At 37.4% G+C, this 23,710-nt stretch overlaps 1 protein-coding gene across 1 annotated transcript in view; it reads right to left on the reverse strand.

The window, feature by feature from the left end:
- ITSN2 (intersectin 2) overlaps positions 1-23,710 on the reverse strand; it is a 120,940-nt gene that overhangs the window by 90,187 nt on the left and 7,043 nt on the right. Inside the window, 2 exon segments of the mRNA XM_074331759.1 lie at positions 5,807-5,908; positions 7,435-7,498. Of these exon segments, the coding sequence (XP_074187860.1) occupies positions 5,807-5,908; positions 7,435-7,465 (133 nt within the window). The 5' untranslated portion in view covers positions 7,466-7,498.

Genomic DNA, 23,710 nt, shown 5'->3' on the forward strand with positions numbered 1-23,710 from the left:
AGGAAAAGGAGAAAATATGAATTTAAATCACTACCTTGAAACAAGACGTAGTGTTGTTAGGAGTGCATATAACAAAAGGAAGAACAAACAAGCTCCAGAAAAAAGGTGGTCAAAATGAGGGGTCTAGAATTACTGTTCTATTTTTGTCAGTGAAAAAACAAGATATGAAGCCTGAGGAATCAGAGGTTAAAGAAGACATGATAGCAACTTAAAGTATTTTTACAAGTTGTTATGTAGAATACCAAGTGGTTATTTGCTATCCCTACAGGAATTAGGACCATCGTGTTCAAGAAAAGTATGGCTGCATGACGAGGGAATCATCTGCCTCGGAAAGCACTCTTCTGTTAGCAGAGGTGTTAAAATAGAGAATGGCTTGTTAAACCTGAACGTGTTTGAGGCGCTCTCAAACCATGAACAACAAGTAAACAATGATTTATACAATCCTTTCCACTTGCTCTGCAAGTAAGACCCAGTCTCTTAACTTCCCACTACCTCCCAACACACCTTTCACTCCTTTCCTTTCATAGTTAACAGCAGCAGCGGAGCGTAAAGGAATAGAGTAGCGGTTCTGCTCCCGTCTGTGTGCGAACTAGTTTTGGGACTTGGGCAGGTCTTTTACCCTCCTCACCCTTTATTTTCTTACCTAGGAGTTGTTAAGAATGGTGTGTGTAAAGGTGCTTTCAAAAGTATAAAGTATGTCGCAGGCAATACTTGACTAGCCAAATGCCTTACACCAGAGGTTTCCAACCCCTGCCTGAATCACCTGGGGAGCTTTAGGGGGGGGGGAAAGCTATTCCAGCAGACCATTTAAATCAGAATCTCTGCGGGATGAGGCACAAGATACTTAATTTGTAAAAAGCTTTCCAGGTGATTCTTTTGTGCAGCCAGGGTTGAGAACCACTGTCCCGTACAAAGCAGGGCTGCACTCTGCCTCCTCTTCTTTCTGTCCCTCGGCAGAATATTCTGCTCCACATTTACCCATCCGGCCCTCTGGACAGCTAGCCAGCAGTGCTGCCCAAAGGCGATGCCTGGTGGCTGAAGACTGATTATATAACAAATAGGCGAAAAAAATGTTAACTGTGACATGACTATAAATTTATTTAATATTTAAGAGAAGAAACAAAACAGAAACCCAGGATAAAAGGAATGCTAGTAATATATCCCTATCTCCAAAAAGTAAGTCCTTAACAAATTCCATATACATAACATCCTCTTTCGCATCCCGTGACCTGTGTTCCGTTTACTTGCCATGTATATCACCCCCTTTCCGTTTCAAACTTGATCTTTCAGTCCAGGGCAGATGTCACTTTCTCTAGGAGGTGGCTGACACCTGCAGGTCAAATTAATTGCTTCCTCCTCTAGATTCTCAAGAGACTTTTCCGTGCTTCTCAGAGCACTTAGAAAGGTGCTGTAATTGTTTTCTGTCCATCTGTTCTACCAGACTATGAGCCCTTGGAGAACAGGAGCTTTGTGTGCTTGTTTTTCTATCCCCAGAACCATCAGAATAGCCAGCACGGAGCAAACACTTAGAAGTGACGGAGAAATGTGTACCTAAATGAGTAAAAGAGGGAGTAGAGAACAAGAAGAGAGGCAAAGTCGGGACGCGTGGGGGACACGAGGTCACTTACAGCTCTTTTTGTTCTCTATCCTTCACGTACGGTCAAACCAGCCCCCTGAAGAGGTTTTCAGAGCTCTGGACATTCAAGATTGCTAATAACCACCTATACTTCACTTGTGCCTGCCTTTTCAAGTTTACTCACCTTCGACCAATAAGAAACCAAGTATGTTTAGGTATATAAACTCATACATACTTGCTGCCCAGATTGTACAAAAACCTACCTTACAAAGTTGTTTCTAGGAATGCGCACCACTGCAATGTAGGTGCCCACTACAATTTGAAATACTAAGATGGATTTGATTTAACACATATTTCTTAGCCCTAAATGACTGGATTTAAAAAAAAAAATCTATAAACATCTTCTTTTAAAGGGAAGTTTTAAGATTAGAGTTAAATATGAAGAAACAGATGTACTAAAGAACTAAGGACCTGAAATAGCTACACCCACACACTTTCTAAATAAAGAAATACCACACACATAGTAAGAAACCTACTTGGTTTATCAGTTTATATAAAATAAATTAATTAACCTGTTATGATTTCTGTGACTAGGAAGGCAAGTCGTGTGGCTATCGACTGACTTACTACTATACGACTTTGGAAAAATGACGATGACAACGACGACAATGATGATCAATGACAATAAAATGGATGACAACGATGGAAGCAGCTCACCTTTACTGAGCCCTGTTTTTCAGGGACTTTATATATAGGAATTCATTGACTCCCACCAGCACCTTGTCAATCAGGCACTATTAGTGTCCTCATTTTACAAGTGAGGAAACGAAAACCCGTGGTGATAAAGTAACTTGCTCGAGGTCACACAACTAGGAAGTGGCAGAGCTGAGATGAGAACCCAGGAAGCCTAAACCTTGCACTACACTGTCTCCCAGGGTATATGGATAAGGTGCTCACATCCTCTGTATCTAGGAAGATCATCTAACTCCACAGGGCTGTTGTAAAGATTACCTGAAATTTGTAACATAGCTACTCTAAAATAGCACTAAATACAATTTTCCATCTATTAAGTTGGCAAACTGATAAAGCTAACATCAAAGAAGCTTAGCATACGTCAGGCACTTTTCTAAGAGCTTTATATTCATTGTTTCTATTCTAAGTTTCACAAGAATTCTATCACTATCACTGTTTTCAGAGGAGGAAACAGAGGCATGGAGAGATTAATAATTTGCACAAGGTAACAAAGTTGATACATGTTAATTAAAGGCAGGATTAGACCAATGTAGGCTTAATTAAAGTCTTAAACTATCTGCCTTGACGATAATTAAAGGACTCACAAATATATTGTCAGTTGATTTCAACAAAGACTTGAAGATATTTCCATGGGGAAAAATAGTCTTTTCAACAAATAGTGTTGAAAGAACTGCACATACATATGAAAAAAAAAAAGAACCTGAATCTTGTGCCATATACAAAAATGAACTCTAAATGGATCATAGAACTAAATGTAAGAGCTAAACTAAGAAAACTTCTTGAAGAAAGCAAAGAAAAAATCTTTGTGACTGCATTAGCCAATGACTTTTTAGGACACAAACAGCACAAACCATTAAAATTTCTTGATAAATTGAACTTCATTGAAATCTAAAACTTCTGCTCTCTTAAAGACGCTGTTAAGCAAATAAAAAGATAAGCTACAGACTGGAATAAAATATTTGCAAAATATATTTAATAATGGACATATGTCCAACATATATGAATAACTATTCAACTCAAAAAGACAAAGTTCTCCCCTAATAAATGGGCAAGATTTGAATAGACTCATTGAAGATATATGGATAGCAAATAAGCGTATGACAAGATGTTCAGTCACTGACCATCAGGGAAATGCACGTTAAAACCACAATAAGACATCATTACATGCCTATCAAAAGTATGAAATTTTAAAAAGCTGTGAGCAAAGATGCTGAGCAACTGAAATTCTCATGCGTTGCTGGTGGGAAAGCAAAATGAGATAATCTGCAAACCAGTTGGTCATTTCTTATGAAGTTAAATATACATTTACCATACACCCCAGCAATAAGCTCTTGGGTTTACCCAAGAGAAATGAAAACCTATTTCCAGATAAAAAAATATGTCCTCTGATGCTTAAAGCAGATTTAGACATTATATCCAAAGTTCTAAAACCTGGAAATAACCCTAATGTCTTCTGCAGATTAATGGATAAAGAAATTGTGGTTCACATTTACATAATGGACTACTACTCAGCAATAAAAGAGAAAGATATATGCAACAACATATATGAATGAATCTCAAAAGTATTTTGTTAAGTGAAAGAAGCCACAAAGACACAAAAGGCTACCTACTGTGTATTTCCTTTATATGACATTGTATGTAGTATTTCATTTATATGAAATGGAAAAGGCAAAACTATAGGGACAGAAATAGTGGTTCAGTGGTTGCCAGTAGCTAAGGGTAAAGGGGCACCAGGGAGCCTTTTAGGTGACGGAAACGTTATATCCTGTTTTACATGACTGTATACGTTTGTCGAAACTCATCAAACTGGATACTTAAAAAGGGATACTTATTATATCTAAATAAACCCAACTTAAAAATAAAACCAAACAAAAACATAAAGCATCTAATACATGCCTGCCACATAGAGGGTGCTCAATAAATTAGTTTTCTTACTCAACTCAATCCTAGGGAACAATATAATTAAGAAGTCAGAGCATTAAAATCCTTCTCAGGTTCTTCCCCTTCTGGTAAAGATACTCTTACCAGAAAATACTGAAAGTGAGGCTTTTTTAGTCAGAAATCATAAGGCTATTTTAAGCCTGGATAGTCTGGTTAGGGAGGCTTGAGCTGCTCTAATGCACATCGCTGCATATCCCCAGGCAGTGACAGATTGCTATCCTAAGACTACAAAGAATTCTGCTGCATCAAAAGGACTGCCGCTCAATCTTGATCACATTTTCACATTTTCTGATATACTAGTATCTCCTCACCTTTCCCTGGCTACCTGTCTTCCTAGTGACTAACCAACCTACCTGACACTGCTTACTGCTTAGTTCCTCAGGATGCCAACCAGCAACCTTGACACCTTCACATACATTCATTCAACAAACATTTATGGGGCAACAATGTGTGTAAGGACTAGGGGTACAAAGATGAATAAAATGAACCCCTTAAAGGAACTCATAGACTTTCTAGTGTTTAAGGGACTCCACTAGCCAAAAGGATCACATGCAACAATCATGATTAAATATCACGCTTAATGTAACTTACAGAATAAAAATGTTCTAAAGCATTAGGATAAGGAATCATTTTTAAGTAGTGTACAAATATTTATCAAATCTGGACTCATATTAAAACACAAGATATTAATGCACTAAGAATTTTACAGAAAAGAAAAATTACACAGAAATAAGAAAACTATGAAATACATGTAATTCAGAGCCAATTTTAAAATAGTTGATCTAATTTTGGCTTTCTTATTTAGAACATATACAACAGAACCTTTTAAAGAGACAACAGTTTATTATTTTGGATTTCAAGTAAAACATCTCCCAATGTCAGTCTGTATTAACATACTTTTGAATGAGCATGATTCAGACATGTTATATGCACTTGAATATGCTGCAAAAATGAAATGATGTCAGAAAATCTTCATTGGTATATTTTTCAAGTTCAAAATAACAGTCAAATAATATGTGTTGACCTAGTACTAACTCAAATTTCTACAACACAACTGGAATACTTGTCGAGACAGAACTAAAACTTCAGTTGTGGGGACTTGAATACACATGCTTGAGTTGTTACAAATGAAGTACAACACTAGTTGTACAGGCCCAGCTTAACAAAAATTTCTTGATTACACAGTTGAAAAGAGTAATGAGCTCTAAAATTCTAAAAAGGTAATAAAGCTCTAAAATAAAATGGCATTTCTTTTCCATCCTAGAGCCATTAGCTTTTCCTGTTCTCTCCTTCCTCCTTCCCTTTTCCAGATTTTGGATACAGCCACTGTCATGGGCTTCAGAAGAAGGTCTTACTCGTTTCACCAGGCTTCAAACCTGCAGTTTTGAGGTCGAAACAAGCTACACTGCACTACAATATCACCTGCTAGCAACATGTCTGTGAAGCGGCCTGTTGCCTATCACCTGATTGCTCACAGATCATACTCTCTGTATTTACAATTTCATTGAGTTTTTGAAAAGCAGAAAGTAAACCTACCATGATTAAAGAAAGCTTTGGCAAGGATGATCCTGCTGGTGCAGAAGACACCAGAAGTAGAGTCACAAGTGGAAAAATACGATGAACTGATCTTTTTTAGCTCTGTTAAGGAGATGAGAAATGAAGCATCAAAGGGACTAAGAAAAGATCTGTTCAACAGAACTTTCTGAGATGATGTAACTGTTCTATATCTACACTGTCCAATACAGTAGCCACTAACCACATCTGGGTTTGAGCACTTGAAGTGTGCTGTGTGACTGAGGAACTGAATTTTTAATTTTATTTCATTTTTATCAATTTAAATTGAAATTGAAATAGCCACATGTAGCTGATGGCTACTATATTAGCACAGCTCTGTAAGAACCAAAGAAGACTAAAAAGTCTGTGGTTAGTTTCAGGATGATGAAGAAGACACGGCAAGATTTGAGGGTTATGTCAGAAGCACTTTAACAAACAGCTTGGTCTAGGGCACTTAAGAGACAAATTCCAATAGTACTGGGCTTTTAAAACACTAGCATAATCTATAACTGAGGGGATACCAGAGGAGCCAACACTGCTTGTGAAGGTTTTGTGCTATACATGGATGTTTCTCTCAATAAAATCTTTAACCCTGAATTGGACTTAAGTTAGATATATACACGATTATCTTCAACCGTTAGCTAATTTATAAACTAAGGAAGTTACCACAGTCTACATTTGCTATCAATTCTTCAGAAGTTTAAAAAAATTTCTATCTCTATCCCTATATATTACTATTCCTAAATTAACTGTCGAACATTTTGGACAATTATTCAAGTAATCATTTTTTGGGTATTGAACATTTCATTTGTTTCCAATTGTATTATTTTACATATAATGCAGTGAGCCACAAAGTGATACATAAATGTTTAGGAAAAGGAAGAAACAAAATGAAGAAAAACTGGGTAGGTACAGTAAGTCCTCATTTAGGTAAGTCATCCAAGTAAATCATCGATACATTCTTGGAAACTGATTTTCAGAAAAATGATGTGTAATGAAACCAGTGTTACCACAGGCTAATTAACATAAACAAGAGTTAAGTTCCTACAGGTCACAAAAATGTCATCAAAATTCTAAATAAAGATGCAAAACACATCTAATATTAAACATTGAAATAAATGTTGAGTATACATACATTTAAGAAAGAGGAATGAAAACAAGTAAGAGAATTCTTTTCCAACTTGCTTATTCAAATTCAGGGTTGTGGGCTGCCAGAGCCCATCTGGCAACTCCGGGGGCAGGACCCATCCTGGACGGCATGCCCTCCCATCACAGGGCCACTCACACACACACCCACACTGGGACAATTTACACACCAATTCACCTTACGTGTATGTCTTTAAGATGTAGGAGGACACCGAAGGCCCTGAGAAAACCCACGCAGACATGGGGAGAACATGCATATACTGAGTTGCGGGATTTACTGCATAATATTACAATAGAAGCTATATGCAGTACTTTGAAATAAACTACCCAAATATTTTCAACAAAAATACTTTAAGTTTTGCATTTATAAGCTTGAGGGAAAATATATAAGAGAATATTTTATAACCTCTAAAAAAAAAAATCCCATAACCTCTTTATCTTGCCACAAGCACAAGGCCGCTTACCATTCATAGCTGTGGGAAACTGAGCCATCATGGTCCTGAATTTTCCTTGCTAGCTCTCAGCCATCTGCAACATAAAACATTGTGCCATTAATAATACAGCAAGGGCAGATCACAGCTTAGTGCACTCGCTAAGCAGAGGGAATGTCTGCCCTCTTCAGCTCACACTCCCAACAGAAAACAATGCAGAGCTTCTGCTGCTGCTGAACAGGCAGAATTTACATTTGGGGAAGGGTAAGAGATTTTGTGGATAATGGTTCTGCCTTTGAAATGGAACCATGTAAAAGAAAACAGTCACATATTTATTAGCAAATACTGAATAAAGAAACCCTTGGTATGAACCAATTTTGTAGAAGCTAATCTGGGAAAGGAGAAAGTCGCTTTATGTAGGCAAAATTTATTTCATATAAAACTGTATAAGGTAATGCACAATAACAAAGAAACCCATAATACTCTTCTTTTAAAAAAAATCCCCAAAGAAAATATCCAAAACAAATGTAACACAGCTATTTAATCAAGTTCTACAGATTTATAAAACTGGTCTAAAAGTAATTATTAAAACATATGTTTATTTAAACATAATTAATTTTGTTGAGCAAGTGCTCTGCACTTGAGGAGAAGGAAATTTGGAAGTTTATCAGCTCTGGGTTTAAATCCCAACTCTGCTATTTTCCTAGCTGTAACCATGGAAGAGTTATTTAAACGTTTTGAGTCTCAGATTCCTCATCTGTAAAAATACTTTACCAGAGTATTTTTAAAAGTATTAAACAAAATCCCGTACACTGCCTGAGACATACTGGGTTTTCAATAAATAGCTTTCTGGGTGTCCAGGAAGGGAGAGCGCAATATAGTTTTGAACCCTTAACTCATTATTTTACTGTAAATAAACTCACAATTTGCTCCTTGACTCTCAAGAGTAGAACCAGTTAGGGAGAGAGAAGACATAGCAAATGTATAGTAATGTACGTAGTAAGTAAAACCCCGGATTATAACACGGCAGAAAACACTACTATAAAACACTGTATTAAAAGCACTCAGTAGTTCATCTATTTAACCAAATCACTGAAATATTGATATTTTTAGAAACCTGAGGGGAAATGTTTGTACAAGCCATTTGAACAAAGAAAGCATAAAGAGCTGCCCATCATGGCTGATGGTGTCACCAGAAGGCCTGGCTGATGAGCTGCCGAGCAGTGTTTACAAGGTACCATATCTTAGTGAATTCAGTGTGCTTACGGAGAAAGATGACTAACCAGCATAATCACTAAAAGTGAATCCCACAAACAAAAAACTGGTATATAAATCCAATTTGTTGATTTACAACAAGAAATTTAACAGCCAACAGAACAAACAGCTTTTCTTCCTATAAAGCCAACTATCAGCCACTAAGTTTTGACCAGATGGTTGTGTGGTGAGCAAAGGGACCTGACTGTGATTAGAACGCTTAATGGTATCAGGCAGCATCAGTCTGCTACATTTATCTACGCCACACAGATAAGCAAGAACTAGGCAGCAGGGATGGGCAAACCTCTAATAATGGTTTCCTTTGTCTGTCTGTTTTTTCTTTTTTTATGTTTTGTTGTTGTTTTTCTTTTCCCAATAACGTTTTGAATGGCACTGCCAATTTTACTCTTTTGACTCCCAGCTTTTTTATGTGACCACTGTATACCATCCTCTCAAAGTGCACATTCTTTAGATGTTAGTAAGCTTTACTGCAATTGAACTTTAAACCTGTTACCCCACTTACACTTTACCTCTCACTGCACACTTCTCAGGTAGGAGGAAATTTCACCCATGCACAAGTAGGCTTGTTTCACTTCTTTCTCAAAAGGTAATGTAAACAGTGGAGGGGTGGTCAAAAACTCCTTGAGTAGATATTGCGTTGAGCTTTAAAGGGTGAGTAAGAATTAGTTATAATTGTACTGTTAAGAACCTTGGACTTGAACCTGGAGCTGACAAGGAGTTTTAAAAGGTTTTAAGAAGAGGGACAGATTTCCCTTAAGACGATTAATTGTGAAGGGCAAGCCTGAAGCCGGGAGATCGGTTAGGGAAGAGACGAGAACAGTATCTGGTACGTGATCTAGAACAGAGGCAGCACAGAGAGGACGGGGTGAACTGGAGAAACAATGAATGGTTTAAAACAGGTAGAACTCAGGGATGGTTTAGATATAAAGGATTATGGAGTAAAATAAATCAGAGACAACTCCCAGAATTACAGTTTGTGAGACTGGGTGAATTGTGAAAAAAACAACACTAAAAAACTGAAAAAACGAAAAAAAACTGAATACAGAAGGAAGTCTTATAAATCAAGTTATGACTACAACTTCCTCAAATACAAAAATTCTACAAACAAGCATAACATTTTTACTTCCCCGATTTTAAATTATCATCAGTAATGTTAAACCAAAATAAGCTATATGCCTGCAAAGAAACTATTTACTTACAGATACGCAGCAGCAAGAGCCCCTATTTTATTAGGTCTCTGTAACTGAGAGATAATTTTTAAATGTGGGAGAAAATCCTCCAAAAGTATTACCTATGATGCATTCTATAACTGCATAAAAACATGTGAATTACAAAAATAGGTTGGAGAGAAAGCAGACTTACAAAAGACATAAGGAATAGGATCCCACAGTCACAAAGCCTTAATTAGTGAGATCTAAGACTAAAACTTACAGAACATCTCTCTAGGACCTTGGGCGAGTCCTCATGTATTCTGTAAATACCACAGAATGCTACATAATAGATGCTTAATAAGCACAAGTATAATCCTGAAACAAAACCAAAGAATAAATCAAATAACATAATGGGCAGGGAGGGCAACTCTCTTCAGTGAAGTTCTGAAGGTACTGGTATTACAGAACCTTCTTCACCTGGTACATGGGACTTAGCCACCCAGGCATGCATGTACTATATTATAACGTGAATACATGGATGTATGTATGTAACATCTGATTGACAGTGGTAACATCTGCATGTGGTAACATAACTTGTTGGAACCAATAAGCTCTGAAAGCACACCATTACATATCTGTTATGTTCACATCAACTGTCTCTATCCTGTTGTAGGATTACCTCCTGGTTAACAATTCTACTTATCTACTTGCAGAGTAGTACTTGCAGAGAAATAACAATTGAAAATTTTAAAACTGCAACATACATTTTACTTTAAAAAAATCAACTGTTTTATTTTATGTAATCATAACAGTTACCATTTACTAAGTGCTTAGTTGCTACATGCCATGCTCAATATTCACTGAGAATCTAACATGTCCTACATTCTATACCGGGAGCTTCAGACACAGAGGAGCTCGTAGACTAGTTTACCAGGTACCAGAGACTGTGAGATACCTTTGGTAATACTAACAATCCTCACAACATCCCTTCAAGGCAGATGATATCGTACTCATTTCACACATGAAGAAACTGAAAGGTTCAATTACTTAAATTCAGTAAATGAGGAAGCCAGCATGCAATTCCAAATCTAATTCTAAAGCCCGTGAACTACCCGTGGGCTTTATCTGCCTCTTCCTCTCTTAAATGGGGATAATAATTAATGATGAGTGGGTCACAGGTTCCTGCAAGCAGCAGGTCAACTTAATGTTGCTGTATTTGTAGGGGAGAAGAAAAACAAGCCTACAACACATAAGTACATCAATCACATACATAAATTAGGGAGTACTAATTATTTCTTATCTCCTGGTGGAACCCTCTGAGAGGAAGAAAAAGTTAAGCAGCATTTCCCCAGGTACATGGCTGATGCCTGTTTTAGGCACCTGTACTTGAAGTCAGCCCCCAACAAACTCCTCTCTACTCCTTAGAGGGGGTAACGTAATGATAGACGATCTTGGCAGTTTGCAGTTATCATATAATTTAATTATTCTTTTAATTACCTATGATTTTAGAATATTCATGTGGAGATTTTCCTGCTCCTTATAAATTAATGGAGAACTGGCATTGTTCCCTTTTTAGGAACCAAGAAGATATGCACGGTAGACAGCAGGCATAAGACAAAGAGTGCTCTGATTTAATACAATCCAAATGCAATTCGGAGAATCCGGGAAACATATTCACACTAAGGCGGAGAAAAGTAGAAATGCTTGAATAGGAGTAGGAAATCTTTCTGGGTCAATAAGACCCAGAAGGGAAAAAATATAGCCATTATAAGTAAAAAGTAGCTCAATTAAGGTGGGATTTTTTTTTCGTTTAGAAGCACGGAATTATAGAAGGAAAGAATTACAGTAATTATTTAGTCCAAACCCCTCAATTTTCAGGATATAAAAACTATGGGACTTGTACGAGCTCAGGTAGCTAGCTAGTCAGTAGCAAAACTAGTCCTAGAAACCATATCACTTATGTCCAATGCTCTGTTTTTAAAAGTTTTCCAACTTCTCTGATCATATAACCTGGGAAATTTACTAATTCTACAGATTCTGAGGACTATTGTGACTCAAAAGGTCATTATGTGAATTAGGGCATGAATCTCCTAAAATGGTCTTCCTGCCCTGAGACCTGTAAAAAAGTAACCAGCAGAGGCACTTTAAAATGGAGCCAGAGCTACCATCTCAGAGGAACTGCCTTTGCACGTCTTATGCCTCAAATCTATAGACTATTAAAACAGGGCAAAACAACCTTTGGACTGGGCCCAAAGCAACACTGTACCCCAAAGAACTGCTTGTAAATATCGTCAATACTGTAATAACGATGTACAGTGTCAGACTGGGTACTAGATTTATCGGGGGGATCACTTAGTAAGTTATATAAATGTCTAATCACTATGTTGTACACCTGAAATTAATATAATGTTGTATGTCAACTGTAATTGAATTTACTTTTTCAATTTTTAAAAAGGATAACAAAAAAGCAGATATGACTACCGGACTGATGACTATCAGACTGAAAATTAAAACCACTGTTTGGAATTAGCATCGCTATGTTACCTTATTTGCACCAATAGAAATGCCTTCCTTCTATTGATGTAATTGTTCCCCTTCCCTTTCTCATAAATAGCTTTTGCCTTTGTCTCCTAATCAGGACACTATTTGTTCTGATAACTGAATCACTGCTTCCCGAATAGCTATTCTTTGATCTCAAATAAATTCCTGTTGCCTCTCATTTGGGCCCTTTATTTTTTGGTTAACAGACCCTTCCACAGAGTTACTAGTTTTTTCCAAAACACCCACTACTGCACCTCTTCTTTTTAAATGCCTCAACTGATTAAAAGTTAAAGCCCAAAGTTCTTAGTGTGAAATATGGTGCCCTTCAGAATCTCAGCCCAATCTACTTTACCACATTGGTGTCTAGACACTTCCCCTTGACTCAGATATCTTAAGTACACCAACCTTTCCCGGAAACAATGACGCTTTTTTCATTCCCCCATTCCTTCGCAAAGAGCTGTTCCCTCTGTCACGGTCACCACTTTCTTATCATTCTTCAACGCCCAACTCAAATGTCATCTCTTCTTTGAAAGGCTTCAGTCCTCCCAGAGAGTTTGTCCCTGTCTCCTAGGTACACCCCTGACACTTGTTCATCCCACAATAACTTCATCTATCATACTGCATTCCAACTGCACGTTTCACATGTTTGCCTGTTTACTCGTTCTGGGCACACACCTCTGTATGCCTAGTGCCTAAACCAGATCTTCCTGAGAAAATGCTCAGTAAATATTTGCTCAACAAACGAATTGGGTAAATGAATAATATGGTTAGGATATATATATATATATATATATATATATATATACATACATATACATATATATATATATATACATACATACATATATACATAGGATATATATACATATATACATATATACATACATATATATATATATATAAAGGAACAAGCAAAGGCCTTTTATATATATATAAAGAAACAAAGCAAAGGAAGCATGGAGAGAAGCAATGTTGGATTGAATAGGTAGAAAAGAAACTGGTAAGAAAGCAGAGCAGGCTCCAAACATTTTCCTTGAAACCGTGCAGGCATCAGAGCTGTGGATTTTAGACTAAACATGGCCCTCCTGTAACTTTTTTTTCCTTTAAACTATACTTTGAGAGAGAAAGGTTTATTTCCCATTGAATTCTGAAGGCTGTATAGTGGGATGGGGAGGAAGACTTGGGTTTTTCAATTACACTTCGAATCATGTTGCTTAAATGTCTGTTAGTTTAAATAAATTTGACTGAAGGGCTAACATTCAAAAGCGAGATAATCAAGTTCCTGATGGCGTATCTTGTGTAACTTTCTCCAGTCCCTCTCCTACTCCACGTGCTACATACACAGAGCCAACTCTCCAAACTTGCTGATTAGTTGTGAAAAATGTTCCTCATCCGATTCCCAAGGAAATCAATGTCAGTTCTATGAGAGAATGATTAGAGAAAAATAACACGGAAAGCATGTACAGGAAATAAAAGGAGAACAATCAGAACAGAGGCTGCGAAAAGCGAGAGAAATCAGGATATGGAGTTAAGAAAAGAGTTTCAAGGAGATAATGGCCATAACGGCCAAATGTCACAGAAGTCCAGACTAAGCCATTAGTTTTGGCAATCTGTTGTGAGTACAGCGACCTGGTTGTAAAAGTCTAATTGCAGTAGATGAGGCCACATATAGCAGGCGAAGTGTAGGTGACTCAAGAAGAATGTTGTTAATGGAAGAGGAAGAAAGGGTGAGAGGAGACCAGAGGCCTCAGCAAAGAGGCAAGGTTATAAGGCGTCACACTTTTTAGATGGGAGAACAAAACTGTTTTTAGAGGAAGAAGGAGAGATTTAATTTCCAAAAGGGAGAAGGAAAGGAGGTGACCTAATGAAAGTCAGCGTCCAGAGAAAGTCAAGTCGACACCTCTAGAGTACACAGGTAGAACCGGAACAGACATTTCTGGCTCTGGGAATGAAGGACAGGAAAGGCAGTAAGGATGAATAAAGATACAAAAGTTTGGGAGCAGAAGTACAAACAGTTGAGAAAGTACAGCTTTTCTTTGTAACTCTTCTTTCTCACCTTTCCTCGGTCCCAGATAACAGTCCAAAGGTCTGAAATACTCCTTGATCTCCTGGGCCCTCAGGTACCTAAGCACAAATTTCTCTCCTCTTCAAAGCAAAACACAGAAGGTCACATGCGAATTGATTCCCATGAATCCACCCGATCTGTGCATTTCAGCCTGTGTTCAAGCTAACTCATGCCTTACACATCAAAACATTTATGAAATGAATGACTGTGGGGAGGAAACACTGTAGGCAGAGGTAACAGTACATACAAAAGCAGAATGAAGAGTGTGGTCTGGGAAAACAGGTGGCGGCTTATTCACATGAAATATTAAAGAACTAATGATGCACTTTTTTGCGTGAAGGGGTAAATGGGAAACTGTACTATCTGATGAGACAAATGAAGAGTTAATGGGAGCGGGCCTGTGAGCTGGCAGGATGGGACAGGCAAAGAGTTAACAGGAGCGAGCTTGTGGGCTAACAGGAACGCACTTAAACATTAACTGCTTAGCTCTGACTCCCCTGGCTAGCACTGCACCTGCAAGCTGACGAGCACCTTACATTCATCATAGGTGAGCACAGGACAGTTCCCAAACGCAATGGCCACCCCTGCACACTAACAATCACCCATCATAGATGGGAACAGAACGGTTCCCAACTGCAAAAGCAACCCCCTGCAAGCTGACATCCATCATAGATGGGAACAGGACAATTCCCAGAAGAAGACAATTGTAAACGGCAGCCCCCCAGCAAGCTGACAAGCACCCTACAACCTGCCTAGAAAAATGGAAACCCCAGCACTCCATCTCATCGGGGCAGCTGTCCTCCGTCAAGACTCTGCCCTGGCACAACTCCATTTGCCAGCATCTCCTCTTGCCCCTCGGTCTCTACAGCTGTCTCCATCAGACTGCCCTGGCTAACCTCCTGCCAGCATCTCTCCCTTACCCCTCTGTCTCTGCAGCTCTCCCTCTCAGACTGCCCTGGCAAAACGTCTGCCAGATCCAAACAGAACTCCCTCTCCCTTTTTGACTTTCAATAAATCTTTTCTCTGGATCCTCTTGTAGAGTCTCATAAATTCTTTTTACATTCTGTGAATGACCAGGGGTTAATTCTACACCAAAAGCCACTGTCTGCTCAAATTTTTTGTAAATTTAAAACTGTTCAAAAAAAAATTAAGTATATCAATTTTTCTGAAAAAGCAAACACCACAGAAGTAGAAGGTTTGAGGCAGAGCAAAAGTAAAACATGTGCCTCTAAATTTGGCAACATTCATCCAAACAAAATACTCACTTGGTCCACTTATACGAATTTATCTTAAGAAAATAATCCAATGAAGGAAAATACTCATAGAACGCAAAGATGCATTTCACAGTGTCATCAGTATTAGAAAAAATATAAGATAATTTATCCAACAGAGAAAATAATAAGAAAACAAAGTTCAAAGTACATCTATTACAAATACATCTATTACAAATAATTTTAAGGCTACAGTAGATAGGTAATACTTATTAAAAAGATACAATATTCTAGAATATGGATGCAAATATTCAAAACTATATATACCCATGTCATGGATTAGAAGAAAACCTCTTGAGGGGAAGAACTTATCTTTGTAAAACCAGCACCTAATAGAGTTTGGCAGAGTAAATGTTCAATATACATTCACTGAATAACAATATTCATCACAATTTTATTTATAATAAATAGCAAAAAACTTGAAATGACCTAACTATCTGCAATCAGCAATGTGGCTAACAAGTCATTGGCTATCTACTAGATAAATAACACAGCCATTAAAACTCATGAAAATTATGAAGACAGGAAAAATAATCTTCCGTTTAATGAGTAGACAAAAACTACACTAAGATTACAACTATGTAAAAATGCTACATGTATACACACACATATGTACATATATATGTATATGCACGTGTGTGTGCATGTGTTTATATATACTGATTAAAAAGTATTAATATGCTAAAAGTAGTTGACTTAGGTAGGATTGTGAGTGAATTTTTTTTCTTTTCTCTATTTTCCAAGTTTCGTTGTTGTTGTTGTTACTTTTTGGGCTTTTTAATTTTTAATCTCATATAAACCAAAATGTCACATAACCATTTTAATCTCATACATCAAAATGTCAAACAATTAAAAACAGACAAATACTAAGACCTTAGTAATTCAACAAAGAGAAGGCTATATAGTAAATTTACAAGCTGTTTTTCACAAACCAGAATGCCATCTCTGGGGTATTCTCTCTGACGCCAATAGAGTGTCCAACAGTTCCATTCAATTCTGACACTACCTGCAGTTATTGCAATCCCCACAGGATCAGCCTCAGGCCCACGAGAATGTCCCCACTTTAGACACGAGTCACAAGTCCTGGGTCATCTTCTGAGGAACTGGCTATAAATTGGGGGTTCCGATAACCCCCTCCACAGGTTTGATAATTTGCTAGAAAAGAATTCAGGAAACCAGTTTACTTACATTTACTGGTTTAACATAAAGGATACAACTCAGAAAAGCCACATGGAAGAGATGCACAGGGAAAGCTATGGTGGGCATCCAGGCATGCTACCCTCCCAGCACCTCAATGTCGTCACCAATCTGGAAGGCTCTCGGAATTGTTGAGTTTTTATAGTGCTCAATCTCTAGCCACCACCTCCCCTTCCTGGAGTTCAGCTGGCAGGGCTGAAAGTTTCAACTCTCTAATCTCTTGGTCTTTCTGGTTGTCCAGCCTCATCCAGAGGCTTTCTAGGGGTGCCACACTAGGCCACCTGACTAGCATAAACTCAGGTGTGACGGAACGGGCCTCATTATGAATAATAAGACAGTTCTATCAGGAAATTCGAAAGGTTTTAGGAGTTCTGTGCCAGGAACCAGGGATGAAGATCAAATACATTTTTGCATTATATTGCACCATCTTTTAACCCACCAGCCAGTATCACCCAGAGCCTTGCCCTTGCCAATGTTTTAGTCTATTATGAACATTAAATAACAAGTCTGTTTTACCCAAAACATTAAACTGAAATTACGAATGTCATCTCAAATTTAGCCATGCTCCATCCAATGCTAAAACTCTCAGAGGAAACGTACACTCCTTCACACACACCCTATGGCGGAGGCCGAAGACACTGGCATCCAAACTGGTGCCACACCCCGGCAGGGCCTGCAGAGCTTCCGTCTGTGCGGGCAGTTTTCAATCTCAACCCAAACACAAAGGGAACAAGAAAGTAGAGGAAAGAGAGGTGGCTGGTTAGCTCAGTTGGTTAGAGTGTGGTGCTAATAACACCGAGGTTGCCAGTTCGATCCCCACATGGGCCACTGAATGCTGCGCCCTCCTTGAAAATAAATAAATAAATAAATAAATAAATAATCAATCTAATGCTTAAAAAAAAGTAGAGGAATTTAAAAAATATATCAATACATTTCAGTTACTGTAAGCCATGCATGCTTTCAATGCAGCAAAAAATAATACTCTTAAATAGAACATCCCAATCATCCGAGAAAATGAATATAAAATAATACATGTGGAATGAGAATTTTAAAAGCAAACTCCAAGTTCTGACAGGGAGAGAAATTACCAGGAAAGAATAAAAAGAGATATTCTAACATGGAATTAGTCACATTAAAACCAACAATGTATCCAGATATCTATCACTTACTTAACCAAACAATACTTAACCAAACAGCAATACTTAACCAAAACAAAGTCTCACTTCCCCAAAAAAGTTCAAATCATCAATTTATAAATTCTCTTCATCAATGTGAATTCTTTAATTTTCAGGGTCATGGACTTCTTTTTTTAATTCCCATCCTTCCACCTCCTCCCCACTGGTAACCATCAAATTCTTCTCTATATGGGAGTCTGTTTCCGTTTTGTTTATTCATTCATTTTGTTTTTTTCAGATTCTACACATAAGTGAGATTGTACGGTATTTGTCGTTTTCTATCTGATTTAATTCACTTAGCGTATTAATAACCTCTAGGTCCATCCATGTCATTGCAAATGGCAAGATTCCATTCTTTTTTATTGCTAAACAATATTCCATTTGTGTGTGTGTGTGTGTGTGTGTGTGTGTATCACATCTTTATTCATCTATTGATGGACATCCATTTACATTTAAAGTAATTATTGATAAGTATGTACTTATTGCCATTTTATTAATTGTTTTTAGGTTGTTTTTATAAAAAATCTGGCAAACCTATAGTTGCTCTCTCTGGAAAAACACACAAATTTCAAAGGTTTCAGACCTCCAAAGCTAATCTGTGGACTCTCAGAGGATTCATGTATTCCATAGTTAAGGCCCTTAACTGTAACATACGCTAATCCCCATTTAAAAAAAATTATAAGCTATTAGAATGGGAAAGAATCTTTCCAATTATGTAATCCATTCATTCTCAAACTATTATAACCATGGCCCCCATAAGTGGGACAAGAGAGCCAACCTACACCGAGTTGGTCCCATTTTCCAGTTGAAAAATAACTCTATGATGAAGAATTATGACAATACAACAATTACACAAGAGCAATATGGCCAATAAAATTAAATCTAACATTAATTCTAAAATTGCATTAATTCAAGAATAGCAGCAATTAATTCAAGAATAGCAACCACATCAAACTCAAGACAACACCAATGATACACTGAAAATAATATCCATCTGAGTGTGAGCATGCATAGTAGGAATTTTTCAATGCTGCCAAAGCACTGTATATCTAACGCATTTTTTGGAAGAAAACTAGACACCTCAGTAAGCTCTAGAAATTGGCTAATTTTAGCTATGAACACTAAATTTCAGTAATCCTTAATAATTCAGATTATCAGTAAGTAGTCCATACTAGTACATAAAAATCAATGACTGGAAATAGAATAGCAATAGCCCTTAAAAATTGAGGAAATGACTTGCATTTTGGTTTCAGTCATCAGGAAAAGCCTCCTGACCTAGCACATATCTTGAACCATACTGGGGATGCAACAATCTAATCCAATCATTTTCAATCATTTTTCCACTCTGATTCTATGTAATAGCTCACCAATGGTATAAAATCTAATCTCCTAAATTGGACCCCTCATACATTGCTGGTAGAAATGTAAAATGGTTCAGCTGCTTTGGAAAACAATTTGGCAGTTCCTCAAAATGTTAAAAATAGGTACCAAATAACTCAGCAATTCCATCCCTAGGTATAAACCTAAGAGAAGTGAAAACATAAACCTATGTCCACACAACAACTTGTACACAAGTGATCACAGCAGTATTATTTATAACAGCCATAAAAGTGGAAACAACCCAAATATCCATCACCTGATGGTTAAACAAAATGTGCTATATCCATAAAATAGAATATTATTTGGCCATAAGAAGAAATGAATTACTGATACATGCTACAATATGAATGCACCTTAAAAACATGGTAAGTGAAAGAAACCAGTAAAAAAAAAACACACGTGTTGTATGTTCCTATTTATATGAAATGTCCAGAATAGGCAAATTCAGACAGAAAGCAGATCAGTGGTTGCTTAGAATCAGGGGTATGGGCGAGGGGTGGGGGGTGCTGGAGAGTGGCTGCTAATAGGTCCAGAGCATTCTTTTTGGGAGACAAAAATGTTCTAAAGTTAGATAGTGGTGATGGCTGCACAATTATGTGAATATACTAAAACCACAAAATTGTAAAACTGTAAACTTTAAAAGGGTGAATTTTATGGTATAGTAATTATATCTCAGTGAAGCTGTTATTAAAAATCTGGGGTGGCCGGTTAGCTCAGTTGGTTAGAGTGGTGGTGCTAATAACACAAGGTTGCCGGTTCGATCCCCACATGGGCCACTGTGAGCTGCACCCTCCTTAAAAAAAAAAAAAAAATCTAATCTCCTTCACGTGGCATCCAAGATGTTTTCGGGTCTGTCCTCTGCCTACTTTTCCAACATTGGAATACCGCCCGTCCCTCCACCTGCACCCCATCTTATTCCAGTGCTCCTTCTCCAGAACCTGCGGAATTACCCACCTTCTCAGTGACACTTCCACCTACAAAAGCTTCCTTTGCCACATTCCCATTCCATCGTGTGTTCATCTCCATTAAACTGCGTATCACCTAGCATTGTTAACTTTTGTTCTCATGCCGTCCACTCCATTAGACTGTGAGCCCCTGTGAATGTCTCCTCATCCTCATATGCCCTGTGGCCAGCAGTCAGCCAGGCACTAAAACATCCACACAACCCCCTGACTCTGAGAGACCAGCATTCTTCGATTGCACTGAGGACAAGCAAACTAACAGACTGGAACGTGAACTCTGAAAACAGACCAATTTGAGTTCGAATTGCAGCGCCATTACTCCTCAGCCTTGTGGACGCCCACATGCTACAGCTGCAATTTCCTACCCTGTAAATGTGCATAGTTGTACCTAAATGCCAGGTTGTTTTAAGGCTTAGACCTCATGTCTGTAAAGCATCTGGCACATAGATGGTGCTCATAAATGACAGCTATTACTACTATCATTTCAACATTATTTTCAACTACAGTAGTTAATTGATTTTACTGAATTGGTACAACAAACTATAGTTGTACCAATTACTAATAAAAAGGACAGGGTTTTTTCTGATTTTAATCAATATTTGATAAAAGGGTTACTATTTTTTCTACCTAGAAGTTTAGGGCCCCAAATCCACACAGCATGTTGAGATTTAAAAGCTTCAAAGAAGACAACTCTTCTATACTTAGTTTTCAGTTCTAGTTCTGTAACTTTGCATCTTCAGTTTAAGATGTTTAAATATAAATTATAAGTTTAGACTTTTATACATGTTAAGTTTAGCTTATAAAGAATCAACTAATAAACTGAGAGGGCATAAAAGAACAGAAATGGTAAGCTAATACTGAAGTAGTTAGCACTCTATAGTTATATTGAAGATTTAAATTAAATCAATTTAGGGAGAATTAGTCAACAACTCTGAACAAGACAGTTTACCCATATAAGAGGGAAAAAACCCTACAGATAGCCATGACCAGCCTGGGCTGCTTGTAAGGGGCAGAGGAGCTGGCTACTTGGCCTATTCTCTGCTGTCTCATATCAGGACTAAATATTAAAGCAAAACACTTGACTTAAATAAGAGGTACTGAGGGAAAAACATGCATATAGATGCTTAACCTTCAAGTAAAATATCACCTCTTTGAAACAAAGATAAGTTTCTGAGTTTTAAAGTCATTCAAGAAAACATGAAGGAAAAAATAGATCTATATAAGTATTTTAAACTTCTGTTGAAAACAAAATTCAAAGGCAAATAAATGGGGAGAAAATCACAACAAATAGTTAATATTTTTAATGTACAGAGAGCTATTAAAACAGACAATGAAAACACCTCAAATAAATAAACACGTGTCCAAAGAGGAAATAAAACTGGCTGATAAATGATAATATTACTAATAATCAAGAAAATGCAACCGAAGGTTTGTTTTCTCTTTCCTTATAAACTTAGTGTTTAAAAAGCAAGCCTTGGCTAATACTCAGGGCTAGCAAAGGTGAGAGAAACGAGTGCTGCAGACATAGTTTATGGGAGTGCAAGTTAGTATAGCTCTTCAGAAGACAATGTGAAAATACATAGCAAGAATCCTACCAATGTTCATATCCTATAAGCCAGTAACTTCATTTCTGGGAATCTGTCATAGGGAAATAATAATAAATGTAGGAAATGCCTTATTTATATTCACTACAGTTATTATTATTATTATAGGAAAACATTGGAAAGAATATGAGAGTTCAACGATGGGTAATACATTGAGCTAAGTATCACGCTGCCACTTAGATCAAATCCATAATGATATGTGGATTATATCTCAATAACCCTATTTTTTTTAGAACAGTAAATTCAGCTAGACCATGTAATAACATGGAAACCGGTTATGTTCTTATAATTTAGAGCTTATGATATAAATACGTATTTATCATTATGAAACTAATAACGGCAGCCACCAATCGCTGACTACTTACCCAAAGCCAAGCCCTACACTCAGGTCTTTACCTGTTATCTGGTTACCTTACTATTGTTATCATCATCATCGGGGCCATCCTACAAGGGTCTAAGGCCCAGGGCCACTCACCAACTGTGGCGCTGTCCCAAGACAAATAACACTTTAAAGGAGGGCTCATCGTAAAAATTTTCATATCCCTGTTGAGCATATTAAACTTTTTTTGAAATTGAATTTTAATTATTTCAGAAAAGAAAGGAGCAGTGCCCCTGATCCGCCCCCTCCCTCCAAACACAGCCCCAAGCGGCCGTCCTAACAATCTAACCAAAAGACAGTCCTGACTATTATTGTGACACTTACAGGAAATGTATCATGAGACGGTCACCCTAAACATACATTATCTATTCTTCCTTATAACAATTTAATGGATAAATGAAATCTCTACTTTTTAAAGAAAACTGAGGCTTAGTGAGATTGTTACGCTCACACAACTAATAAAAGGCTAAGCTGGAACTAAAATCCCAATGAGATACAAACCATGTTCCTAGCTACAATGCTGTATCGTAAAACATGTACAATAATATATATGCAATAACAAATAAAAAGAAAAGACAGGGAGATAGGAGACACCAAAATACAGTTGTCATTGGTTGTGGAGTTAGAATGACTTTTTCCTTGTATTTTACAAAGTTTCTTCAATCCGCATGTGTTGTTTTCATAATGAAAAAAAAAATTAAGTTACGTAATGAGAAATCAAGTTAAATTTAAAGAGGAGAAAGATTTGGAAAAATAATTTAAATGACAAATAAACTGTATTACTAATATATAAAGTGTTCACTCCTTCTTCAAGACCAGCAATCAGTACACCTCAAAATTAAACTAGTAAATTAAGAGATGAATTGTTTCTTATCAAAGCTGGAAGAACAAAAACGTAATGAAGGCTGAAGAGAAAAGGAGTTTGAGCTCTACTCCAATGTGTTACCAGCCAGGGAAAAGTGTGAATGGGACCTGAAGCCCCCAGAACACAAAGAAGCTTCAGGGTTTGTTCTCTCGCCTAAGGCTTCCAGGGGCCCTACCTCACCAATTCACCAAACTTCCCTGGGTATTTCAGAATCTTACCAAGATTACATCAGGATCCTCCAACTTCCCCCATACAATGAGAAAAGGGGGAAGTCAGAAGAGAATTTGAGCCCTATTTCATAGAAGAGATCTAGAAGGAAGATTCAAATGTGCTGAACACTAGAAAAGGTACTGGGGTAAAAGACGGATTTATTTCATCAGGCTTTTCCCAGAGGCAAGGTTAATAATCCTCAAAATGACTCTAAACAAATTGCTGTTTCAGAGT

This window comes from Rhinolophus sinicus, linkage group LG05 (genome assembly GCF_036562045.2).
Source record: "Rhinolophus sinicus isolate RSC01 linkage group LG05, ASM3656204v1, whole genome shotgun sequence".
Taxonomy (NCBI): Eukaryota; Metazoa; Chordata; class Mammalia; order Chiroptera; family Rhinolophidae; genus Rhinolophus; species Rhinolophus sinicus.